The sequence below is a fragment of the Gymnodraco acuticeps genome, unplaced genomic scaffold, assembly GCF_902827175.1.
Source record: "Gymnodraco acuticeps unplaced genomic scaffold, fGymAcu1.1, whole genome shotgun sequence".
Classification (NCBI taxonomy): domain Eukaryota; kingdom Metazoa; phylum Chordata; class Actinopteri; order Perciformes; family Bathydraconidae; genus Gymnodraco; species Gymnodraco acuticeps.
Window position 1 is genome coordinate 3,621,905 of NW_022991064.1, and position 27,775 is coordinate 3,649,679.

Genomic DNA, 27,775 nt, shown 5'->3' on the forward strand with positions numbered 1-27,775 from the left:
TCTTGAACATGTTCACAATCCAAATGACCTTTTCTTCACACCACAGGATCACTATAATTATGAGATTCCAAACTAGGAGTCACCTGAAATGTATACTCCGGAAAATGCTATTTGAGACATGAAGTTATTTGCCACCGCTACACATTGTAGTGGTTGTGATTTCACGTTTTACAGATGTGTTAACCCGCCATACTGTCTTTCTCTCTTCTGGTCTAGGGCTGAGGAGAAACAGGCAGATGATTTGGGTCAGAGCACACGATATGAGGAGGAAAAACATCAAAACCGCACTGCCTTTATCCTCCCTTGCCCTTATCTCTTGGGCCGAAATCAGCCCCATATTGCCAAGCCTGCACGGGTAGTGAACCCTGAGATGAAAAAAGAGATACAACGAAATGAGGAAGAGGCAAAGGGGAAAATAAATGTGGTGAGCATGACGTCTTTGAAAGCCAAAGTTGTTTCCCGTCGTGGTTTACTTGTACTATTACCTCTATTCTATAACAAGCCTGATAATGAAGCGATATAAACATGTTCTGTTGTTTACGATTCTCCGTCATGTCAGACTGATTACACCGGAGATCAACAATGGAGGATGGAACATTTCTTCAAGAAGATGTGCGTCCCACAATGCACCAGCAGAAGAGCAAAACAGAGCTGTGTAACTGAGCCTCCACCTCTGGCGACAAATCCCCTCTGCTCTGCCACTGAGGACCAAACCCCACAGGAAGAGGAAGAACCTCCACTTCCTTCGAAAGTAGCCAGGGAGACGTGTGAAAGCGAAGATGAGAAAGATACTAGTAGCAGCTCTGACAGCAGTTCTAGCGATGATGACACCTCTGTAGATCTACCTGGGGTGCGAAGTTGTGGCACTGATAGCAATGATGGTGAGTCAAAAAATGAAAACAATGACATCGGGGAAGATGAAAAAGAAATCCCACGCCCAGTTAATGAATCAAGCTCCCACAGCGAGAAGAAATCCTGCTCTTCTAGCACAGAGAAAGACTTTCCTCCTCTATATACCGTGAAGGCTGGCGTTCTCCCATGTCCCACAGCGCCCCCAGCCTCAGGGAAGATGCATAGCCAGTGGGATATTCCCCTTTTATTCCACCCACATGCTATCCCTGCTGCAACTATGGCAAAAGAAGTGACCACCTATGCACAGGCTCCTGTCCAAGACAAGGCAGAAGCGCCTCAGGCCGACACAAAAAAGATGGCACCACCAGAAGCCCCCACTCAACAGGAGGCTTACGACCTACAGGCCGACTTTCCCGCTCTGCAGCCCCGAAATAAAGCGCTGGGTTTATTGCACGATGGGAATCCCAAGACCAAAGGTGAAGAGGGGAGAGGAGGGCATACTCACTCACAAATCCAATGCCAAGAGAGTGGGGCTACCCATCAGAGGCAGAAGGAAAATGCACCCCACGAGGTCTCTTCCATCTGTGCAGGAGACCAGAAATCTGTGCTGGACCCTCAAACATTTGGCTCCGCCGGCCGATGCATCTCTCCAGGCCCCGACTGTGATGAACTAAAGGCCAACAACCAGCCGCTTCCTAGAGGTAATAAATCCACAGTGTGTCTGCCTTGCCGTGCTCTTCATATGCTTCCACTTCTATCAGTTGGTTTGGATACAATTGTATAGTTTTAAGTCTCTGGAGCTACAAATGCACGAGCTCACACAAACAGCCCTGTCACACACTGCTAATTAAAGGCAGGAGAGAGGCAGCAGCACCTGTCCGAGGCAGACATTCTCTCAGAAGTTGCACATTTAGCAAAAGTCCAGCCCCCAAAATGTTACCCTTTTTCTCTATGCCATTTTTAAAACACATATAATGAACCTCTTTTTTGCCACATAGCAGGTGGCTTAACGTCACTACTTTGTTAACTTTTCTGAACCTTGAATCGAAGTTGTGTTGACAGCAAAACAGCCAAATCAGAACCACTTAATCCATCAGGGGGCAGCGCTCTGTGCCACGTGTAATCCCCAACCACCCACATGCAAACACACACACACACACACACACACACACACACACACACACACACACACACACACACACACACACAGCGTCACTGTTTAGGTGATAACACGCTGTGACTCCGCATCGGCGTTGCAGAGAAGTACTTCCTCAGTCGGATGACTCAGTGGGAAAATGTTTTTATAATGAGGGGATTATTGTGCAGTGGCAAAGTGAATTACAAGGTGAGCCTTCCATTATGGCTGTTGGTGCAAAATAAATAAAAGTGGACTCAGATATGAATTAAGTCAACGGCAACTTAAGCACACTTTAGTCATTTTAGTAAGGAGTATGACGTGTACAGTAATACAGTATCTGCTGCACAATTTGCAACGAGGTCACACCTTTACTTTTCCAACCTAAATAGCTTTTTCACCTTGAGAACATGTTCATGCTAGGATCATAAAGAAAATCAGATATATGTAGATCCGTTTGAATTCCCTTCTGCTTCCTTAACAGGTGCTCGACTAAACCTGAAGCCTGCTCTGCTCAATAAATGTGCTTCTGTGATACTGCTGGCATTCCTCCAGCAGTATGCAGTCAGTGCTGATTTGATAGAATTGACTCTATGATAGCATAGCCCTGTTGATTCAATAGCACTTTGTTGATCCCCGAGGGGGACTGCTGCTGAAAATTCCTTTGCAGCGTAAATTAGCACACTTCTATTAAGCTTACCATCTGCATCACACTTAACATGACACAGGCCAGACAAAGAGGGTGTGCATGTAAAATGGATAAAGTGTGCTAATCCTTGCCCCCTTGCTGGGCGTATTGCAGTTGCAGGTGCAGATGGCGTGTGTGTTAATGCCAGGACCTGGGCGAGCGCTGCCAAGGAGGGCATGAAGCAAGCAGCTGCCCCTCAGGAGAAAGCCAGACCTTCTATCCTTCAGCAGATAGTTACCATTAACAGAGCCAAAGGTAAGCTTATACCTTGGCATCTTTGGCCTGTGTGTGTGTGTGTGTGTGTGTGTGTGTGTGTGTGTGTGTGTGTGTGTGTGTGTGTGTGTGTGTGTGTGTGTGTGTGTGTGTGTGTGTGTGTGTGTGTGTGTGAGTTGAGAGATGTGTGAGTATAATGTTTCACGGTGGGCCGCATGAAGAATTCATCATGATCATCACTCGTTGAGCGCATTTATTTTGCAACACTAACTACGTCCTCTCGCCCTTTATGCACTGTGCATCAAAGGGTCCGTGTGTAGCATTTTTAAACATCAATATATCATTGTCAAATTAATCGTGGAATTCAATTTGAGATTATTTACCACATGCAAATGAGGCTGCAGTCGAGCTGATTGGTGGTATCCATGTCACACCAGTGGTAGTGTTACTGTTTGTGGCATCAATTAGTTTGTGCCTTTTATCAAGCTCAACGGCGAACACTGACAGATCTCTGGCACAGTTTGGTCTGATATTGACATGAATAATAAAGTGGCAATTTAACAACACAGACAAGTAATCTAGTCAGTTGTAAAGCAGAGATCAAACAGAAATGCATGTAAGAGGTTATACTGTATATTATTATCACATCGTATTTGCAATAAATCCTCCTGATCGCTATTATATGTTGCAAGTCACACACGGCTATAGAGCAGTTACCATACCGTGGTTTTTATGTGTGACTGGAAAACGTTCAAACTTTGCTTTCAAGCCTTGTCACTCATCAAATGTGCCTTGACAGCTCAGAGATTTGAATTACTTTACATTTATGCTTAAAGTCATCCAGTCAAATTAGGTTTTTCAAATGTGCCTGATCAATCTTGTAAGTCTGTGGATACCATCAGCTAAATGGAATGATCTAGTCAGTTGCCTCTGAAGGAGTTGCTTCTCTGATACTGTATGTTTGCAGTGCTCCACAAAAGGACGTTTTCTGTGTAAAATCGGATTTGGGCCGTGTTTGAATGTGTTGCACCAGAGGAAAAGTGACAAGAATGTTTGGACGTTTTATGATGTAACCACTGTGAAAACCGTGCAAGTTTGTGCATTTGAAAAATAGGCAAATCTCAATGCTCTAGTTCAGTGGTTCCCAAACTTTTTGTGCCCAAGGCACACCAAAGGACAAGTACAAATCTCAAGGCACACCTATTGTGCAAAATAACCCTTATAACACGTGTTATCACTCATATCATGTAAAATATCTGTAAATGTGCATAATTATTTACTAATGCCAAATAAAATGTGACAAAGACAACTATATTACTCATGAAATATTTATTAACGAAATATTTCAGAAATTAATTTGAAACTTTATCAAATTAGGCTTCATCAAAGCAGCAACACACTCATTTAAACCAGACAGTTCACAAAATTAAAAATGAGGCAAAGGAAACTCAGCAGAAATTCAGCACAGAGAACTGTCAATGCAAGGAAGCTGCATTGGCCATGGTCCTGAACTACAAATGATAAATGTAACATTTCAACAATCAGCATTGAAACATGTGCTATTGTAAATATTTTTGCCGATTTACAAATTAGTGAGATACATGTGCCTGTCGGGGCGCGCAGATTTTTTTAATCCTTGGTGGCACTGAGGAGAGAGCCACTCGCAAGTCCTGTTCAACAGAGAGCCGTGACCTCCTGTTGTTCTTCATGTAAATCAGAGTAGAGAACGCCAACTCCAGAGATGGGGTCGTTACTAAAAAAATGTAATATATTAAATATTACACTACTTCGTTACTATCTACATAAAGTAACTCGTTACTTTACTCGCCGAGCACGTACGAACTGCGCATGCGTGAGTGGCAATAACTTTCCTTACCAGCAAGCGGCGGTAGTGTGTATTTGTCATTCATAACAGGCAACAACCGGAAAACAGAGAAGAAGTACAGACTACGTGATATAAACAAAAAAGCATGTGTTCTTTGGGGGTGTTTGTTGAGGTTTGACGTGGTTTTTCCAGCAGTGGTTAACAGCTTCTGGCCTGGACACAGTTTGCACCTCACCGTCACATTCCTGTCTATTCTTCGGACGAACTCAAAATAATGGGCATACCTCCACCCAGACCCGGCGGCAGACATACGTCTCTGGGCGGGCATTTGATTTACCTGGGCGGGCCCACCCCCCGACCACCAGGCCCCACCCCATTTTAACGTAACATATGTGCATATATAGTTGCAGACAGATTTAGGCGTTATGTTTGTGCACGCAATGAAACCTTTTGAGCATAGGAAATGTACACATGTGCTCAGGATAGAGGCACACAAATAACGCTACTTCAGCACCATGGATGGATTACCTATGAGTAATTTAAAACATTGAATTACATTACAGAAAAAAGCTGTGAGAATGTTGCATAATGTACTAAGAAAAAACAATGTATTGAGTCAAGGCTGTTAACATTTAAAGATTTAATAGAATATCAGACGGCTTTAGTTATGCAGCAAAAAACAGAATACTGCCAGAAAATATACAAATATAATATGCAAATGTATTTTAATTTCAGAGGATGAGCATCAGGAGAAAATTACATGTTAAACATCAGTTTGCACGAACTACTTTAAAGCAGAGGTGTGTCTCTTGGCGTAAAGAAGTGGAATTAAACAAATAACAAATAACAAATATATTGGCAAACATACAGTGAAAAGAACACACTGAAAAATACCCAATATTTTGTTCACATTAAAGCTTGAAAACAACGGCTTAGTCTACATCGTGATATGATTGTTTGCTACTTACACGATGTACTCAGGGTGGGCCTAATAAAGCTGTAGCCGACGTTTCCCACATGAATGGAACCTCCTCAGCAACATCTCTTTCCACTCATTCTTGCATTTTTTTGTCAGGTCCTTCTCGAAACCAAGTTGGATTAAATTTGCTTTCCGAGTGTGAGACATGCTCCTTCGGTGCTCACTGAAAACGTTTTTCAGTGTGGAAAAAGAGTTCTCACATAAAGCTGTCGAAGCTCCAAAGGTAAGTGAAACCTTAAATGCGGTGAGAACACTTGGCATTGCCTCAAGCGTCGTGTGGAGATGACCAAGTATGTTTTTCAATGTCCATTTCCCATCCTCTGGTGGTGTGATGCTGTCCACGTGTTTCAGAATCAGCTTTTTGGCCACAATGAACTCAGCATCAACGAGCGTGGTTCCAGTCAGTTTAAGCAAAGGTTCCACTTTTTCGGGCTCCAGGAAGAAGCTGCTTTCCGGGTTGAGTGAAGCAATAGCCTCCATGAATGCGCTGTTTCGCTCTCCAAAGCGGCGCGCAATTTCTCCCGTAACTGCATCAATGCAGCTGTAAAACAGCCGCCGTTTCTCTGTCATCTGGTGGTTTTCTTGTGTTCCCACTCCCACTGTCTCTTCAACAACATAATCCTCCAAAGTTGTGTTAAGAGTTCGCCTTCTCTTGGTGGGACCGGGATGGATAGTATCATCCGCTCTCTCCTGTGTGCACTCACTCCACATCTCCTGTGCGCACTCACTCCACATCTCCGTGAACACCTTTTCGGTGTGCAGGGCCTCAACACACTCATTGGCAGTGTTGACAAGCTGTACTGCCGTTTGAAGGTCCATTTCCTCTGACTGCATCATCCTGTTAGCTGGCTCAAGCAGGGACAATATCTTGCATATTATCTGGGTGTGGAATTTAAAGCTTGGCTTTAAAATTCTGCTCAGCAAGCCTGCTGCCTCCATCCTCAAGTCAGCTGGAAATGATGCAGAGTTTTCAACGTGTCGTAGTAGTTCCACTATATCCTGAAAATATTTCAGAATAATCTGAACAGTGGCCAGGTGCCCTGTCCAGCGCTGTTCGAGTAAACGCTTCAGCGTGTTTCCCTGGTAATGTGCAGCAATGGTGGGCTTTCGTGTGAACTTGTAGAGGACATTACAGATGTTGAATAAATCCTCAATGGCTCTCTCACCGGACATGGCGTGAACAACGACCAAGTGCAGCTGGTGGTTGAAGCAGTGCACATATGGGATTTCTCTGCCCAGTTCATCTTGAAGGAGTCTTTGAACCCCACCGTGTCTCCCCGACATAAGACTTACTCCTTCTCATCAACAAAACGCAGTACAATTGAAATGTTTTCACAGCCTGTTGGGTCTCGGGTTCCATCCATTTTGACAGTGTAAAAGGAGTCGCCTATTTCCTCAACAATATGCTCCATTACAACTTTGCTCATCAGGTCAATTATTTCGTTTTGTATATCATGGCTTATGTAGGTAGCATTTTTGGGAATGGTGGGGGCAATTTTCGCGAGTTCTGGGTCCTTTTCGATGGTATACTCAAACAATGACAAAAATAACCCACTGCCAGACTTGGACATACACTCTAAAGAGTCGTGGTCACCTCGGAAAGGAAGATTGCTGGTAGAGAGAAAAGTCACAATGTCAATAATGGAGCCCACGTAATATTTGTTACGAGCCAGCTGATCTTTGTTGACAAGAGTTGTGATTTCCTGACCAGTCTCGATGCGCATTTGTTTTTCTCTCCACAATTTCTCACAGACTAAATGTTCCTTGGAAGAGCTGTGTTTGCTAAGACCCGTGCCCTTTTGTAAGGCATGCTTCCAGTCTTTGAAGCCTTTTATGGTGAACGATGCGTCATGATGATGAGCCTTAAACTTTCTGCATGGGAAACAGTACGCAGCATCGCCTTTTACGGAGTATTCAAGCCAGGGTCGGTTTTGGTACCATGAGCTGGCAAAACTACGTTTTTTCCCGGAGAAGAGCCGAGAGGGGAAACTATCCAGGACTACCTGTTTTGGTGTATCCACGCCAAGGTCCTCTGGAACTAGAAAACTAAAATCTCCAAGATCACGAGCGTTTAGAATGGGAGCTGGGCCTGGGCTGCTAAAGGTTGAACTGCTGCTCCTGCCCGGCCCCGAAGAGGCTTCGTCTGACAACGTTGACTCGGGACCTGGTGGAGGAGAAGGAACAGGTGGCGGGAGACACGTCAAGTTGCCAGCATCTGGTGCTGAGTTGTCAGTGCCACAATCCTTTTGTGAGCTCTTATTGTTCGTGAACCACTTCCTAATATCCATTGTTGCCGATACATATAAAAAAGGATAATAGCCTAGCCAAACTAACCGCCACAGTAAACTGACAGGCTGCTGTGATGCGTCTCATTTAAAAAAAAAAAACACACACAACTCAACCCCGCGAAAAACCAGTCTCGCGCACAGAGATTCATTCAGAATTTCATAGCAAAATAAAAAAATTATATTATACTAATGTTTCAACATAGTTTAATACAAAAATAAATGGTATGACAAAGCCCTACAAATAACAACAATAAACATAATAATACAAACATTTAAAAAATATTTTTATATAATTTTTTTTAATCAGCCCTGATTTCTCATGGGCGGGCCCAAATCCTGGATGGGCGGGCCCGGCCCCATGGGGCCCGCCCATGACGCCGGCCCTGCCTCCACCCCTCGAAAGTTATCGCTGACTCAGCCATGTTTATGCAGCACTGCACGTGGAGATGTGGACATGATGTGGACGCGCAAATCGCGCAGATTACGTACATATAAACCTACAAAGTACTGATATAGTAAATTAAAAAATAATTATTTTTGTGTAGTTGTATATTGCAATAATAACGTATGGTTGTCACAAAATCCCACGGCACACCCGGGGGGTATACTACGAAGCAGGATTTTGGCTTAGCCGGATAAATTCAGGGGAAACTCGGGGTTTCCGGTCCTACGAAGCTGGTTCTCTTTTTAGTAGGCTAGATCTCCATGGTAACTTATGCTTAGCGGCTAACCTGGTCGGGACCAGGTTAGGTTGCAGGCTAAGAGCTCAACTCAGTGAAAGCACTGCCTGCTGACCAATCAGAGCTCAGTGTACGGAGTTTAAAGCGATCAAGTCATATTACAGGAGAAAGGAAATACAGAAAAGCTGCCGTCGCAGGAAAGACGGCCGGCAAAAATCACCGACTGTGTGAACGTGAACATTAATAGAATATCACCTCCCATCTTCAGAGCAATCTGACTATTATAACATTAGCGTTAAGAACACTTACCACATATCTACCACAACATAAGTAACCGGATCAGAGTAACATTAAGTACAGTCCGCGGCATATCACTTAATGTATCATATATTTTCTTATCTGAGTCAGCTGAGCCGTATCTGGCCGTGCAACACTCACAGTGTCACATAGGCATGCAGAAGTATTATTTTAAGCAACACATTAAGTTGACGAAACACTCGAGACAAATGTAATTAAAGTCAAATCGTGTTTTAGACGGGGCAGTGATATCATAAACCTGTTAATGTATGCATTCAAACACTTTTTCTTTTGCCAGCTGTATTCACCTTGCAGGTGCAGCTATGTGGCTTTGATCCTGGATAAAGTGTTTAAGTCATGGATGTTCAAAGTTTAACTTCTTCATTTTTGACTAGTGTTAAAGTTCACTTTTCATTCAGGAAGTTTGACGCTGCGCTGTCAGTACGCTTCTCCATGTTTGTGATTGGTCGAATGCTCCAAATACCACCCCTTTCATGTGAACGCGCACCTAACTAGATAGGAAACGGCTGGCTTGAGCGATCCACTTGATAACCAGCGTCGTAGTACAGTTTAGCGAGAGCGCGTATGTTTTGGATTAGGCCAACCGGCTAACTCAAACATATCCAGGTTAGGTTGAACCAGCTTCGTAGTATAGGCCCCCGGACTTGCCTCACGGCACACCGTTTGGGAACCACTGCTCTAGTTACATGTGTGTAAATCCCTATGAGTGTGGCAGTGAAATTCTGAGCTAATGAACTTTAATAGCTCAATATATATCAGTTAAGTAGAAACTACCTTCAAGGACTGTATTCAAAAATATCTGTTTCTCATATATCATTTTGTTTTTGTAATTGTTTACTAATTTTTTCACTTTCACAGCAGCTCATAACTTCCCAAACAAAGTGCCTCCCTATCGGGCAACAGCTCCTATGTGTCGAGGCCCGAGACCTCGCTACCCAAATCGGTTTGCTGGACGTGGTTACAACCCAGCCCATCAGGTAAAAATATAATTAAGATTTAAACTGAATAACAAACACATACTTTAATCTGTAAACTCAGCATAACATTGGTACTTCCTAGGATTTCACATTGCATATTTAGCTCATGTATTCTATGCACACATACCACATTTCATAAGGCCTAGCATTTGTGTAATTAAAGTGGCTACATATCTTGATTTAAATAACATATATGAATGTTTAACATTACTCGGAGTTCAGATCTTTAGAGAGCAATCAGGAGGGAACATGTTCTTTGAAATGGATGTTCAGTAATTTCACTACTTTATTAAGTATTGTATGCTTTGTTACACGCACTCTCTGGAAATCGTTTAAACCCATCTCTTATTCCAACAAAGCTATTGTTGCTACCCATCTGTTCCTTTTTTACTGTAACTGAACCATAAAAACAACACATATTCACTTATCACCCATTCGTAGTGTGAACATATATATTATTAACTGTTCCAGCTGGCACAAACAATAACTTCATATTTGTAGCCTTTCCCACAACCTTATGTCCTCCATTCGGGTAGGACAGCTGTGAACAAATGTAACCAATATATTATATCTCAAAAACGAGTTGTTAGATTGGCCTGAGATTCAGTCTGTTCATGCTCCCTCACATTGATTTAAGGGAGTATGTGACTTGTCCTCTATCATTTATCTTTATGCTGGAAGCTGCCGTCTCCGCTCTGTGACATATTCGGAAGGCTTACTCCTGCTATCTGTCCCCATTGTCCGTCTTGAAATTGGTCAAAGGGCTTAGGCTTAGGTACGCTGCTGCTGCGGCTTGAAATTTGTTGCAGATTGATTTGGGTATAAGGGATGTCGGTTTCTGTAAGTGTTTTTAAAAATAGATTCAAAGAGTTGAAGAAGGGTACATCAGGTTACATGAGATGGTTTAACTCAGCTAATTGCCCGTATGTGGCCCAACAAACACAAGTCTAATTTTTGGAATACTCCATGTTGTACTTCGGAAAACTTTGATTAAAGTAAAAGTCTGTAATGTTTAAAGTCGGGTTGTATGAGGTACGCACACATAGTCAGTGGCGGTTCTGTTTGTAGGAACAGAGTACCAGCAGAGGTGGTCATTAAGGACTACTGTAGACGTGGCAGCAACACTTATGTCACCAAAAGAACAACATGTGAAAGACCAGATAAACCCATGGATTTGCTAGTAACATCCTAAAATTCACTCTGTTAAACAGATGGTTTATATTTATAGCAGCTGCGTGTAAACATGTAATTAAGAGTAACAAATATACCGCCAGAGTCAATGTCTAAGCACAGCCACATAGGAGCAATATACATTTATGATAATGTATGCAATAAAGGTTATGCATTTCTGTCAGTCAACAACGGTGAGTCTAACACAGCAAAAGTCTATCCAACTTGTTGCTGCAGATATAATGGGTATGGTCGACATCTGAACCGTTCTCAAGTAAACCATTATACGTACCTGTCAATCAATACAAATACATCTAATTTCACAATGACAGTTGGTATTATACGATTTATTTTGTCCTCAACCTGAGTGTTAGTCGTCCAATCCAAATAGAATTGGGTGGGGCATGTTCATCTATACACATTTGCTAGTTTGTTCCCCCTGTTTACAGTGTTTTTGCTAAGCTTACTGAGTGCTGGCTCTGGAGAAAGTACATTAGATTTTTGTACTATTCTTTAAGGATCTTGCAACAAAGTGTTGATGGGCAGTGTGGAAGAGGACGTGGAGTATTTTGAAACTGTATCCGCACCTCTCTGTTCTGCAGAGGTCCAAACATTGCATCTGTGGAAACAGAGAAAAACATTTGTATTACCAGGAGCTTTTTTAAGTTGTCTAACAGAATGCTCTTACTCAAACAAACAAATGATGAAAGAGCTCTTTCCCTGCCATTATTTTAACACTTTTCTGTGTGTGTTGTCAGTGGGGAGTTTGCAGTGTCAGTTAAGCAGGATATTTATGTCCCTCAGTGTAAAAACGGAAAATATATTAATACATCTCTATTTTTTTCCTCTTTTTCAATCTCTCCTCACTGTGCCCTTTCCGTCTACGACCTATTTAAATTTGGAAAGCTTTTTTTTTTTTTCCTGTGTGGCGGTGACAGTGACAGCAAGGCTTACTGCGCTGTAAGGTTTGCCCCTTTGGCCTCCGCACTTCCAATCCAGGAGGATAATTACTGTAGCTGCAACGCACATTCCCCCTGGGTGGAAGTGGCAATATGGGGTCTCTTGGTGTCAACTGAGAGATTAGATGCAAGGAGGCAAGCCTGAGTTAGAGAGAGAAAGAGAAGGGCAGACAGAGAGAGTTAGTAAAGTGTGTGACGGTGATGGAGGGAGACTTTAAAAGTTGTATTGTTGGCAGCAAAACAGCTGATGCAGGGATGCAAGAAAATGTTTATATGGAGTGTGAAAAAGATATGAGGACCATTTCAGTCACTGACACATTTAAAAATATTTTTCTCCGTAATTGCCTTATCTCACACAGAGGCTGTGGTTCACACACACCTGGCTGTTCTTGTTCTCGTGCTAACCGTAACCTAAATATTCTGCTATTAAAGTTTAACAAGAAAGAGAGAAAGGGTAGTGGGAAAAAAAATCAGATAAGGAGACCGTAAGAGCTTTTTATCAAGCGTAGGCATGTGGATGAGAATGTGCTGTGAATGGGTGATCGTGACTATCTGTGTTTCTCTTTAAAAATCACCAAAGCCTCTCAGGTAGACCCAAGGTCACACATATGTTCTGAATCCTGAGTGTTTTATTCTACTAACTTTTCACTAGCCCATCCTAATTGTTGTTTATCATTGATTTAAACCACTCCTCTCTAAGTAATCAAATCCTGGATATTAGATACCTCTAAGAGAGAGCAATTAAGTGAAGCTCCTGGTATTGTGTCAGGGAGTTGACATACCTATGCTGGCAGTTGGGTGCTACAGCATCCAAATGAAAAAAAACAGCAACAAATTGACAATTAAAAATGTTGTTGTCAGGCGGAGAAAGAGGAAGCAAGTGGCCACATTGTTTAGTTTAACATCCTGATTGATGGTCTGTTGCAAATGTGCGATCTTCAGAAACGGTGCACATTTGGAGGCATGTGAGAGTGCCCTCCAGCATGTGAAAGTGTGTGAGTTGCGGAGACACAGGCCAACGTTTTCTCTCTTGCATTCTTCCCTCTTCCTCCAGCAAATAAGCCTGTCTCTGAGCTGTTGCTAGGCTACACAGGTCTGTTGTCATTCTCCGGCAGGTGGCCTTTCCCTCCTTCAAGTCTCTGAGTCTGTGTGCATAAATCCATGTGAGCATTCATATCAGCGCAGGAGCAGATATGACCCATGAATTACATCACCGTACACACTAGTTCTTCAAGCTTTTTCATTTGAACCACTTTAAGTGTGTGTTTGCATATCTAACCTTTTCATGCTGGTGTTAGCTTCAGTGTAGCCTCATGTTCAGCTGACCTTATATGAGCTCGTTCGGCATCAAATTGGGGAATTATACATATTGTAACCAGGCAACAAAGTATGGTTTTGTGTCAGAAGGTATTTGTAAGCCCTTACAAAATGCAGTCTATTATGGTTTGACTGTTTCTAAGGGGTGGAAAGATAGTTAGCATAGAGGAAGCCTGAGAGATCCATAGATTGGTTTTGAGGTGGGCACGAGAGACACAGATGTGGTTATAGGTGCAATCAATGTGTTTGTTCATAATCTGGAAATCTCTGGCTCTCTCTCTATAGCAGCCCACATGTTAACACCTTCAGTCTCAGTACACACCTGAGACCTCTCTGAGCTTCAAATGAAATATTTAGGAGATAAAACCCCCATAGAAAAACATAAAATATGCCGGTAAGACAGTTAAGAATACAATAAGTGGGATTCTCACTGCACAAAAAGATCGTGACATACTTACAGGGTCTCGTAAAGCTGTATTACTGACACAAAGATAAGTTGCCAAGTGTTGAAGTTTTTGGCTTAGCTTACTTTTCAGTCCGCACTCTGTATTGGATGAACCCCCCCCCCCCGCCCACGCATCATTTTCAGATGCTCGAAGGTGGAGGAAGGTGCTATGAGTGAGCGCCTGGCATCACAAGACATTTTACTCTCAAGCCCAAATGCAAATGACAAAGCGGCAATATCATTAATGATGAATTGCCTCTTCACTGCAATTGTCAATTGGATCTCTAATTAGCTAATTTGCCCACCTCTGTGCTCGAAATGTGATTTTATGATTGATGTAATTTACAGCCCATCAACATATACAAACCTTGATTAATGACGACAATTATAAAATAAAAAACATTGAACTTTTCACTTTGATTTCAGTATAATGGTGTGGTATTACAGGCCCGTAAGAGCAGAAAGCTATTCATCATTGCGCTTAAGGTTACTAAAAGTGTTGTTTTGGCAACATCAAAGGCTAAGTTTGCAATAAGCAGGGTAATGAAGCTAAAGGAAATCATGTTTTTCAGTCACTCACACAACCACTTTATTTTGCATCTTTCAAAAAACGGAATAAAGACGGATAGACACGACTAAGACCTGTTGCTTATGGCACTATGTATATAAACCAACCAGACCATTACGGTGCAGGCATTGGAATGGTTCATTGCTGAGATTGTTCATGTGTAGAAGTGGTAATGGTGTCATGATGGTTTTATAATGGTTTTTCAATTATCTAATATGGCACAAAGGTTACATTTAATAGGGCTACTGCGATCTAAAGATGCAGATATAGACTGCTTTGCCTCTTCAATGGTTTTTACTGTACGTTTAATATTTAAAGCTGCTATTTGTAGAATTGTTGTGATATTTTAGTGTCCTTGTAAAAAATAAATTGAGTTTCCTAATTTTACACATAGGGGCTTTATTAAAAGCATTTATTCAAACTCAAATTTCTATTCCCCTTTTGTCCCATTCCTTGTGAGAGGAAATACAATCTGTTATGAAAGTGCGGCTATTGTGTACATTATTCCTTTTGTCAAAACAAGATCAGAGTAATTAGTTGGTGGACTCTTAGGTGAAAACACTTAACCTCTGGATGGGCATGGTGAATAATATCCATGATTAGTTTGTAGTCTGATTTACGTTTTCAACACTGCATGATAATCATTTTGTAAATTGGGGGATGCAGGGTATACAATTTAAGCTGCCACTTAAAAATATTAAACATTTGAGAGGACCATTCGTCGGTAATTAAAATAAATTGTTTTTAACTTCTATGTAGAATCAAGATAGTCTAGTTTGCAGTTAAAATAAATGTTTGCTGGCAACAGGTGTCCTTAGCACTTTTATTGTGAGATATCAATCACAACATAGAGAAATGTACATAATGGGTATTTTGGTCTATCTAATCAGACACTTTGAGTGCTGTAGTTTGAATAAATATGCCATGTTAACAAATTGGTAAAATAAATGATTTCCTATTGATATGTTTAGCCAATTACAAAATGTAGCTCCTCTTGAGTCTTGATGATACTATAAGAAACGGTCGTTATATGACTGTGACAATATGCCTATCAAAATAAGTTAGAAACGTATGCATAGCTAATAACAGGAGTAAGTTAAATTGCTACCTACTTAGCCAGCTAACTAAATGTTTTATTATGTCATTTTCATTTAATCCGCACATCAGTCCACAGCTGTTGCATTTGGCTCGGACTCTTCCTGCCATTTCATCTGTTCATTAACATTCAGTGCACTTGGCTGTGCTGCTGCCTCTCCTCAGACAGGGAACCCAGATGACTCTTGCTGCTGCTGCGAGAGGGTAGCGCTCTGAATATCCAAATGTAAGAATGAGTCCACAGGGAGAGACTGTTTACGAACGCACACAACGTAACATAAGGAATGCTCACGCAGCACATGGTACAACGCTGGTGAACTGCCTGTGGGAAGTGACCTTAGGGAATTTGAACAGATGCATTAAGATACCTTGATTTTTAGATATATATGTTTTTAGATAATAATCAAAAGCAAAACTCTTCTTTTTGTTGAATACAATTTTGGTCAAATAAGTTTGCAAGCCAAAATGACTTTAGGAAAAGCATTTATACGTAGAAATACACTCTCCAATTCAGTTCAGCTTTCATTTAAGAAATGGAACCTTTAAATAACAGCAAGAGACTCGAGCAGTCGCCCATACCGTTGTGACAAGACAACTTTATAGGACTCTTTTATGACTAATGTCATTTCTTTGATATTGCAGAGTTGTTTCTTACCTTTCTTTACGGAAACCCTCCAAAGCAATTTGTCCAAATTGCTTTCCTGAAAGTGTTGCAGCATTTTTGCTCTGCTGTTCCTTTGTGTTTTCTGAAATATTACACGCAGACAATTCACTAAATTCATCTCTTAACTTATTCATTGGGTTGCCAAGGCAAAGATGAACCTGGTGAGACTGTTTATCTGCGAAAAGGAATAACTCAGACCAACTCCTCATTGACACTTTCTTGGCTTTCAAACTAGCTCAACATTGATTCCTTCTTTCTCATCCTCTGACATATTATTTATCTTTCTTTTTGCTCACCTTTCTCTCCCTCCCCATCATTCAATCACTTGTATTATTCTAATCACTTTTTAATCTCCTCTCTTCCTCCAGCATTTTGTAGCCCAGGCGTATCGAGCCAGCTGCCCTACAGGATTCAGATGTCCCCGTTTTCCCTTCCAACAGGTGAGCTCCGCTTACAATCACAATTTTTGTTTCTGTGCCTAAAGTTTGTAGCAGCCAGTTTCAATATTCGTCTCTGAGTTTATGTCCAATTGTAATTTGCGTGGGAGTCTGTGCATGCATGCCGCAGCTGCGACTTGGTCCTCCATTGTTTCTTATTCTATGTCATTGAACTGTCAGCTTTTATCAAACATAAAGTGCAGCTATTGTGCAATACATCTTCATCAGTAGAGATTAAAAATCCTCTGTGAGAATGATGCTAAATATAAATCGCATTAGATTGGAATGCGCTGCACACACATGTATCAGAAGTGCAAATATGTGTGTCTGTACGCTTGTGTGTTGAGCGTGTATGTCACCGCGTGTGTGCACTAGTGTGTAAAAACCTGCCGCACACTATATAATTGAATATGGGGAAAAGGGTTTTATTTGTCCCGGTGTCACTGCTGATGGATGCCTCTCATAAGACAAGCACAGTCAGGGATCATTCTTCATCCTTCCTCCCACTCCTTAAACTTCCTCTCCATCATATTGTATTCCCTTTGCCCAACCCTTACTCTTATTTCTCTCTCTCTTGGCACTTACTAGTGGTGTCACAGTGAATGTCCATGCTGCCACATGTGTCTATTCTGTCCTAGTTGAGGGGGAGGCAGGCTTTAATTATAAGTCCTATGACCATCACAAGGCAATACACAATGGCATTTTAGAACAGGCGGCTGTTTGATCCGCTCCACCATCATACATACATCATTTTCTACTTTTGGAAGATTATACATTATGCATCCTGAGGATATGAGAAGAGGTGCTTTAAGGCCATGGTATTGTTTTATTATTTTTCAGTGGTTTGCTAACAGTTGCTGTGAATTTCCTCAATGCTTTGAGTGTTAGGCTTTGGATGTTGACCTTCTGTTCGCTGCCACATGAGTTGAACTTGTCTCACCCTGTGTGTGTACATCTTCAAATATTGTGAAACTAACACAGAACTGAGGTCATGTATTCCAACGGAGGGTGAAAGACGGACAGTAACGGACTCGTGCCCCCTTGCGATTATTGAATTTGTCGCCACCAGATTATGAATTTGCTAGATTTTTCCTGCGGGCAGCCGACCTTTCTGTCCTCAATGCTCTCAGCCAAACATCTGCTGTACTGATGGCTTTTTAGCTTGCCCACAGCTATACACAAAATGTATATAGGTGAACGCATAAGTCCCACAACAAATGTAATATGTTATATAAATATGCTAGTGGCTAAAGTTATGTACATAGAGTGTAAAATGCAAGGTGTTACATGCCCAGTATAAACAGCTGTGTTAATGTAAAAAAAAAAGAGTTTGAGGCGTAGGTTAAAAAACTTGTTCTGTGTATACCGACAGAAACAGCCATGAGAAGAACATCCATTCCAATCTGCTAAAGTTCAGCCCATGTTCCAGATTTAACAGGACTGTTATAAAATTGCTGCATTACAACAAGAATGACCGAATGGCTCAAAGGATGAGGATGTGAGGACAACAAAAAAAAACGAGTGGCTATGATGTGCATGCTCAATTTGAATGGAGTGCATTTGCCATTGCCTGTACAAAGCTTTGAATATAGCAAATCAAAATGAAAGTTAAATACAAGACCAACTATTAAAACCCAGCGAGTCAGGCCAAATCGGGTAAGGGCAGAGGATCAAAGCTATGATGATCATCACACATGCTGATATTCAGTGGTGTAAAATAACTTCTTTGAAATGTGAGGACCTCAAACAAATCTTCACTCACCTCTACTGCATTGGAATTTGGGATAGAATCATGCCAAGGCAAAACATTAAAACAAAATATAAATGCTTATATATCATTAAGGGTAATTCAGAAAATGAATTGTCCCCAGCTAAGTAGGTAAGCGACTGTGATCACATTCTACGGTACTTTTCACCCATCCAAACTTCTATAGATATATCACTTCTTGCTCTGTTGTTAGCTGTGACGGAGAAATAAAAAAATGCATCAATCCGACTGTTACTCATACTGTCCTATTGCCAGCTTATCAGCCACCAAAAGGTGCAAAGATGACACTAATTGTGTGTCTTTATTGATGCGGCGCTGTTATTTTAAACAAAGCTATTTAACCACAGCAGTAAAAAATCTCACAGTTTTATTGTTATTAATGTGCTGAGAGCAAATATTGAGGGCATATCTTTGAATCATCTTATTTTCCAATGAGCGTTTGTTAGTGTATCTGCGTGTAGCCTCCACCTTCAAAGCAACTGCATGCTTAATCTTCTCCAAATATGACTATCTTTAGAAAGTGTGTGTGGTCATTTAGATCCATAACTTGTAATTACTGTGTGTCAAAATCCAATCCACGATGGGGGTGTCTTTATTCGTGCTAAGGCTTTCCTGCATGTGTCTGTCTTTGATGCATCATACATCTGAAAGGTAAGAAAGAACTCTAAATCCGGCCCTCTTTCACCTTGATCAGCAGTTGCCGGAGAGGCCCATTACTCCGTTAGCTTCAAACAGATAGTCTAATAGCTGCTCCAAGGACACACACTTCACGCTGTCTCCTTCTTTTCTCCCCTCTCTTTTTTAGTGAGGCAGAAATGTGCCTTGTTGTGGTGGAATGAGTAAAGATTTGACTGAGGCGATGAAACCCATTATTAATATTTAACAAAGCTTTTGAAAGTTACACGGCACAATTGCCTCGTTGAACCAAATTAGAGAACAACAGAGAAGTAAACCAGTGCAGAAAAACGAGAAGAGGAAAAGAGCCAACTCGTTTGAAGAGGCTTTCTGTTTTCTGCCTGGAAGATGATTTGAGTCCTGAAACTCAGGAATAGATGGTTGGAAGTTTAGCTTCGAGGATCTACACATGGATTAATGATGTGCTTCTATGGGAAGCCAATGTAAAGAACAGCAACTCTGAGATGTGGTGACAGTTTCTCTCCTCATGTCTTGACATACTAAATGAGTACAAATGCTTCCTGGAGGTGCAGAGAAGCACACACAGATCTGCATATAGCTCACAGCAACATGGAACACATCCACCCACCTCTTCACATGGAAGACAGAGGAGATGAAGGCACAGGAAGCGAGTGGTGAGGTAGTTGGAGAGAAGATAGAGGAAGGAGAAGGGTGCCGAATAGATTGTTTCAAAACATTCTTTGTGATTATCTGATACTTTGATTTGGTTTATCTGAGCGTTTCTGCATTTGTTCAAACACCAACTCATTGTTTGTTAGAATTGTATTATCACTAGTTTTTGCTTTATTCAGTTCCAAAAACACATACGGAGCTTGTTGTTGTTGTTGTTCATTTGAGGACATTTTTGTAGTTTTTTTTTTTTTTTCAAAATACCAAACAGATCATGCATTTTAGCCATGCCTCATTTCGCTCTATTTGCTCTATTCCAGCCCTGTTTTTGCAAGGGCTGATTCTGTGGCAAATGAGCTGCAGCTGACCACGCCCCCCTGCAAAGAAGGGGGGCGAGGCACGAGCGTCATGTTACCATGCTGTTACCATGCTGTTACCATGCCACGCAACCTCTCATTCCCCTGATAGGTGGAGAGTTGACCATATAGGCGGAGCTCCCCGTTTCTGACGTCAGAACAATTTCAAATCTGTATCAGTCTGTATCAGCTCCGTTGCAGCCCCGTTTTTAGAGATTTGGGTATGGAGGAAAAGAGAGAGGGTTGTGTTTCCTGACACTTGGTGAGTTCCCTGACACACAGGGGACACATATTCATGTATAAAAGATGTACAAAAGTGCATTTTGCACGATAGGTCCCCTTTAAGTGGTGATATCCTCCTATATATTCCACCTGTTTGGCGAAGACCATTAAATTAAGCCCTTATTATGCTTTTTTTTAGTTTTCCCTTTGTGTGTTATATAGATTATATAGATTTGTCTTCATGAAATGCCCTAAGGGACGGTACATCTCTAAGTAGTTGACCTATCATAACAGAGCCAGCCAGCTAACTAATCAGAACAGACTGGGCTCTGGTTTCAGACAGAGGGTTATCAAAGACAAAAATAAAGCACTTTTTGAACATAACATTATGTAAACATGTCACAGGAGAGTGACATTAGCATAACAGCCTGTCCTCCTACAAAAAACAACCATATAGGCCGATTGTTCATGCCCTTATTACGACCCAGAGACACGTTTTAAAGTGTATGTTGTTTCTTACACGACCACTAGAGGTGCTCTAGTGGTCGTGTAAGAAACAACATGCTCCCGGCCCGTTCATTGCAAACGCTCCGGAGGGACGTTTATTCACAAATAACCCTCTCTGGAAAATCCTAAATTGTGGAATAGTTTGGCCATTAAAATGCTTTTTGATTCTATTTCTGGCGAGAAATGTATACTGTACTCTTAGAATCCACGTCCAGTCGATGTGTAGGATCTATAGTTTGATAGATATTACGAAGATGATTTGAGGTCTCGCCAGGAGAACGTGTATGCAGCTTCCATGTAAAGTTAGTGTGGGTGAAAACAGGTTTTCCGGTCTCGAAGTTTTCATAATAAAACCGGATATATTCCCCTCACTGTCAAATGATTACACAGTGATATCTGCATTACTCATCCACTAAAAAACATCAGTTTATCCTTGTTAATTACACAATATTGATTGGTTTAAATTGTGTACAATGCTTTTGTGTTTTTAACCTTCGATTCAAAGAAAAAAATAGTTTTTTCGGGGTTTAAACACTACAGTTTCCGAAGACACTACACTACCCAGAATCCCCAGCTATCGTTTGGGACTACAACATCCGCCTTGCTTTACAAACCCCGTGATTAGTCATCAAGCCCTGTGATTGGATGTTGGAGTGGCAGTGCGACAAGGTTACGCTGAGCGTCACAGCTCTATGAAATGGAATGGGAAACCCCCCCCCAGAACTACACATGCTGGCTATTGTGTGTTTCGCAACATGTTCTATGGCACGTCTCTTTATAAGACGTTTTCGTATTTCCCACAATTAGAAGTTGCCAGTATTAAACTGTGTACACCCTGGAGGTTTAGGGGATACGAAACGCAGTGGTGTTATCAAATGTAAAACATATAATTAATAAATGGGTGAATTAATATACCCACATGACACCTCAGGTCAAAAGAGCTTTATTTAACAGCTGGTCTTATGTCTGTGACCCCTCCTGTTGTTCATTGATAAGCCTGAAACATGCACTTGTCAAGGTTCAGAGGCACATTTTGCAAATATGGCAGTAGCCATCGATCATCTTAAGATAAGATATACTTTATTGATCCCAAGTTGGGAAATGTTTTTGTTACAGCAGCATACTACTTTGTTCTACTCCACTACAATTCAGAGGTTAACCTGGTATTTTTACTCCACTACATTTATTTTATTTAATTTGCAGATTCTGATTAATGATGTGAAATATAAACAACCCTTAAATCAGACTTTAGTTACACCTGAGTCAAATGCAGGGAAGGTGATTGTCAAGTGCCAAAATAAACTATGCAATATATTGGACGTTACTGTAAGTACTTTGTCAGACTTCATATTTATCTGTGGATAACCCCAACGTTTTTTTCTTATTCAAAAGAAGACCTTAACTTAAAGTAATCTTAATGTTTAAATAAAGCCTAGTTTGTCTGTTTTGCACATCCTCCTGTTAATATCTTTGGACGTCCTGCACTAAACTGTTTTATTGTAGAGATCACTACAGTATCTTAATATTTTCTATTCTATATTTCTACACTGAACAAAAATATAAACGCAACACTTTTGTTTTTGCTCCCATTTTTCATGCGATGAACTCAAAGATCTAAAACATTTTCTATAAACACAAAATAACCATTTCTCTCAAATATTGTTCACAAATCTGAAAGAATCTGTGATAGTGAGCACTTCTCCTTTGCCGAGATAATCCATCCCACCTCACAGGTGTGGCATATCAAGATGCTGATTAGACAGCATGATTATTGCACAGGTGTGCCTTAGGCTGGCCACAATAAAAGGCCACTCTGAAACGTGCATTTTTGCTTTATTGGGGGGGGTCGGGGGGGGGTCGGAAAACCAGTCAGTATCTGGTGTGAGGGTTAGGGTTAGGGTAATGTTGTGAATCGAGTGGCCTGTGTTCGTCGTCCATAACATACGCCTGCCCATACCATAACCCCACCACCACCATGGGCCACTCGATTCACAACATTACCCTAACCCAGATCAATCAGCAGAAAGGACGCAACTGTTATTTCTAACGATAGATGAAGGCGAAAGAACAAATCCAGGAGGCAATTGTCCGATTGATTGTGTTTATACTTTGGTTTTGTTTGCTGCAGTAGGATGTTGTACTGAAAAATGGAACCATACAAATCAATTGCGCTTTTCTATCACCTCTTCCATCCCCCTTTATGGTTGCATCAAAGGCAGAGAATACAAAAATATCTTTGAAATGAATTAGTTCAACCTTTTTCAATCCCTCTTAAATTCCATCAATGCTTTTCATGAACAATCTCTTTGTGGCACTGTATTTCCCCTCTTCCTCCCTGCAGTGAGCCTTCATGACGGAGGCTGACGGCAGCAGGTTTTATAACCGGAACTCCACACCAAACAGTGGGTGACGATCGGTGTCAAAATGTCACAACCCGATTTGTGTCAGACACAAGGCAGGGGAGAGGTGAGCGCTGCAGCATTTTATGGTTCAGCGGTGCCACTTTGGGAACACAGGAGAAAGAAAGTAGATGTAAAGGGTGACATGGTTTTTAACAGCCATTAGACCCTTTCTCCTCAGCCGTATGCTCTTTTCTCTTTCCTGCCTCCTTTTCTTCACATTGCTCGCCTCGACCGACCACGCTTTTCATCTCCCTCACACTATTACCCGCGCCCACCTCCCACTGTCCTTTTCCTCCACAGCATCACTGTGTCTTTTGACGCTTGCATTACTTTGTGTGTCTCTGGCCTCACATTATCAGATGGTGAATCATCGGAAAAAACAGCAGTGACGTTTGTTGATAATGGGCACACAGAAAACCTGCGTTATATCAGTTGTTACTCCTCATCGTAGGATATAAACCGGATGTCATTAACCAGCATGAACTAGAAGTGAACATTTAAAAATTTCAGCCAAGTATTTACATTTGTTTTACTGTTTATCCACTACGTTAAACCGTTACGTAGCTAACAGTTTTAACTATTTACTTATTATTGTGTATCAATTATTACAATTCATAAGACGTGTATCCCACGGTTCAATACCCAATTTCTTCTGAATATTAAGGAGACCTTGGAAAGATCTTATGTTCTAACTCACCTACCTAAAGCTTATAGCCTACAGATGTTTAAGTTATTGAAATCTAGTCGAGGCCTTCTGGAAACGCCCTCAAATTTACAGAAAAGACGGGGTCTGGTTTTTAATAATCAAACAGCATTTAAGACGTCCAACCCCCTTTGTTCTTTTGCAATTTAAAAGTTGTTTAAAGTCTTTCATGCAGTTCAATCTTTTAAAAAATAGTCTTAGGCCAACATAGGAATGACTATTTTAACTGCTTATCTTTCACTGTTGGCTAACCTTTTCAAACAGTTAATTAATCGAACTTCCCTGCCTGCTTGCTTATTAGTTTTCTGAAACTCTCAATGTGGTGGTATTTGCAAAACCTGACTGTTGACGGCAGGTTAATGGTTACTCTAAATACAGGAAGATCTGCATTGAACCAATTTGTTAACGTGTTTGACTGTTTATTTTTGTATTCCTATCACAATTTTGTATATGTGTTGTTTGACTAGGATCCCGTAGGAGGCCAATATAAAACATTGATTTGAGATTTCATTACTGATTCATGCATTTGTTCAATAGAGTTGTGTTTTGCGAGACAACAAGCAAGAAACTGTGAGAAAGTAAGAACAAGAAAGAGAGGAGTTTCTTTTTCATATTAACCATCAAAGTGACGGCATAAAAGGCATATCACTGCCAGGCCAATATTTCCCTGTCATCCAAACAGCATCCAAATGTTATTCTCGCCTTGATATTTTTTTATTTGAATTTCATCGTTTGGATGTGAGCGAAGACACAAAGACGCACACAGCAGCGCACACAGAGTGACGTTGACGTCTACACACATGCCTAAACAGATTTACATATTTATGAGATGTCTCTCTCTGTCACAGATACCAAAATGAACCTGCGGTACTCACACACCAGCCATCCCATCATAAGCATGTTCACCCACAGCTAATCACTCCTGCAGACACAAGTGCACGCAGAAGCTACAGAGCAGATCAGTGAGGACAATCAATCAGTAATAGCAACTTCTGAATGTGCACAGATTTCTTCCCTTTTGCCCTCTAGTGTCTTAAATATTTAGACTGTTTGACATCAAATGCATACATGAATGTTAATGAGGCAGATCTCAGTTCCTTAATCGCACACACACATACACAGAAAAGGCCAGCCATGAAATAGCAGCAGGGTGCAGTCAGAAGCAACTCCTCTCAGAAACCAAAGACGGGCGCAGAGCCCCTTTGTAGTTTATGACGTTGTCATTGTACAGTCAAGCTCCATTATTGGACGGCTTGAATCGAGATAGGTGGAAAGATTGTTTCTGGACACAGTGCAGGCCCTGAGTGATCTTGTGATTGTCACTTCTGGAAGATTGTCTCTCGTCTTTGACACACAGAGCCTGTTTGAAGCATCCCTTTTCATGGTGGTGTCTTATTCTCTTTGAAAGAGAAACCAGCAATAAGGCAGCCCTCTGAAGCGCCTGTCTATCAAAGGTCTCATCTGCCACACAGCCATTTCCTTTACACCTCAATGATATACTTCTTCCCCCCTTAATTGCGTAGTAGCCATGGCTTAGGGCTACGAAACAAATACTAGGGCTACTAGCCAAATACATCTTTATCTGTTAAGGCTTCTGAAGTCTATTCCGTTTAGCACTTAACCAATGCCAAATTAATTGTGAGTGCACTCAATACTTTCTATGTGTCCATGGAGCTGTTGGGGTTAATAAATGTGTCTGTCATTTGCAGTGAGATATTTTAATCACTCAAATAATTTAAGCAGAGCACACACTCGAGTCATGAATACAATGGTGCTTTTCAAGATGCAGTGGGAAGCCATTGTGGAAGTGTTGCTTTTTTTATTAACACCCTGTTTTTACACTACTACTGGGCTTGAATGTGGCTTTGTATCAGCGATCTCTTATTCTGTGTCGAGTGTTTTTCTTTGCACGTCCAATCTGAGCATTCACGGAGTGGCATACCATGTAATCAAACCGGTAGAAAATAGCTTCGGCAAAAGTGAAGATTGTACCAAGTCAAATGGAAAACACCACCTTGTAAGTCCTCTCGAAGTAGACTAGGGTCTCGAGGAATTCCAGACAGTCGGCTCTTTTGTCTAGGTGTGTGTGAGATGCAGAGTTTAAACCAGGCAGTGAGGAGTCACCCTGGTGAAACATTGAGTACTGCACTTTAGGAAACCGGTGCCCTTACAGGGAGACGTGCCCAGGATAGACATGCGACATCACATCACACTCCTGACTGCACGCTGCCTTGATAACATTGTTTGCTTGAGCCTAGAGCATTTCACTGTTTGTGCTTCTCAGAGTTAATCTGGGTACACAAGTCTATGGCAGACACTGGAGCCTGTGCCTATCGAAGCCATCCTGCTTTAATGCAAGTTTGGAAGTTTCTGTCCAAAAGATTTGCGTACAAATGTCAACTCTTTAAAGCAGCGTTGATTCAACGCCAACACCATGTGTGGCGTCCTTAACTTGAATGTGTGTCTTAGAGATTTGTGTAGCATGTCAATGAACAATGTGTACTTTCTGACTTAAACACCATCACTCATTATACACCCCATCAAACTTCAGAATGTACAATAAAATGGATAAATGGATTCCCCCTGCTGGTTTGAGCTTTTTTAAGATACTTTTGGCCTGTTTAACTGTGTGAGCTGTAATTTGTTTAAAGAGCATCTTGAATTATGCTTTTGGGAAAGATATACACTTAAGAAAGGTCGTTACATTTCAGAATAATCTCAGCCTTGAGATGCTTTTGGGAAATGGAGCCCAGGTCAGTTAAATCAGCTGCTCCGAACCATTGGACCGCAGCCTACTGGTCCTCAGAGCACCATCTTTGGGCCCTGGAGATACTGCCAACATTTAAAAATCACATTTCTTGGTCATTTAAAAATGAAGTGATTATCTATCTACAGTCAATATGTGCTTAAGAACTAATACATAACAAATATCAAATGAAAATGCATGATTTTAATGACATTTATGTTGAATATGACCCTGCCAATCACAACTGATCATCAGGTAAGGACGACATGTTTAGCTGCTGTAAGCTAGTGAGACTAAATGGTTTGGTTTTTGAAATAAAAAAGTGATGTGAGAGTGGTGAGGAAATCTTCCCTGAATACATTAGATCCCAGTTTAATTTTTTTATAATAGTGGCATGTTGTGTTGTCTGTTTCTTATTTATTTTGGAATGATAGTCCTCTGAATTACTTTTTACTTTGAGATAATAGTGCGATATCTCTGTATTCTTATATGTTCAGACTCAGAGATCACCCTTCATGTGTGTGTAAAGATTACATTGAAATGATTGTGCACTCAAATCTCTCTCTTTCTGTTTTCCAGGCCAGGGGTAATCCATCCAAACACAGCAACGTGTGAAGACAGCAGGAGTGATGCAAAGTAATTGTGTTACTGCTGAAGACATTTGTGAAATATGAAAATTCGACAGACCCTCTTATTTCCCCCCCTGTTAGCAGTCTAATAAATATTTGCGTCACTCAACAATGGTTCACTTTTATGGGTAATGGACTGCTGTTCGGGGACTGAACCACAGTGAGACTCATCAAGTGAGGCAGAGGACACATCCGACACCAGTCAGTGCTTTAGTTCATTAGTGAGCATCTGTATGCTGTGCACATACAAGTGAGGCCCTTAATACAAAATGCAAACAGTATGCACTTTCCAAATGAATTGAGTGATGCGTAGTAATAACAAAATCTCATTGTGCTGTGGTGATAGTGAAATGGCGATTATTCAACAGTGCAGTCATTTTCGCCAGCGGACCTTCTCATACATAATTCATCCAAATCATTGCATTTTCCCTCCATTCTGAGCTACAATGCATATTTCATCAAGTCAGTGAAATATTAAGCACTCTTACTATTTGATATTCTCTTCTAAAGGCGATTTCAGTTTACAT

The 27,775-nt window shown here is 41.2% G+C and overlaps 1 protein-coding gene across 1 annotated transcript; it reads left to right on the plus strand.

The window, feature by feature from the left end:
* Positions 1–296: 296 nt before the first annotated feature.
* Positions 297–27,771, plus strand: LOC117559971. Its single transcript, XM_034236714.1, has 6 exons — positions 297–424; positions 560–1,553; positions 2,790–2,930; positions 9,837–9,955; positions 16,542–16,613; positions 27,199–27,771. Exons 1-6 carry the CDS (start codon positions 371–373, stop codon positions 27,232–27,234), a joined length of 1,416 nt encoding a protein of 471 aa, XP_034092605.1. The 5' UTR covers positions 297–370; the 3' UTR covers positions 27,235–27,771.
* The last annotated feature ends 4 nt before the right edge of the window (positions 27,772–27,775 follow it).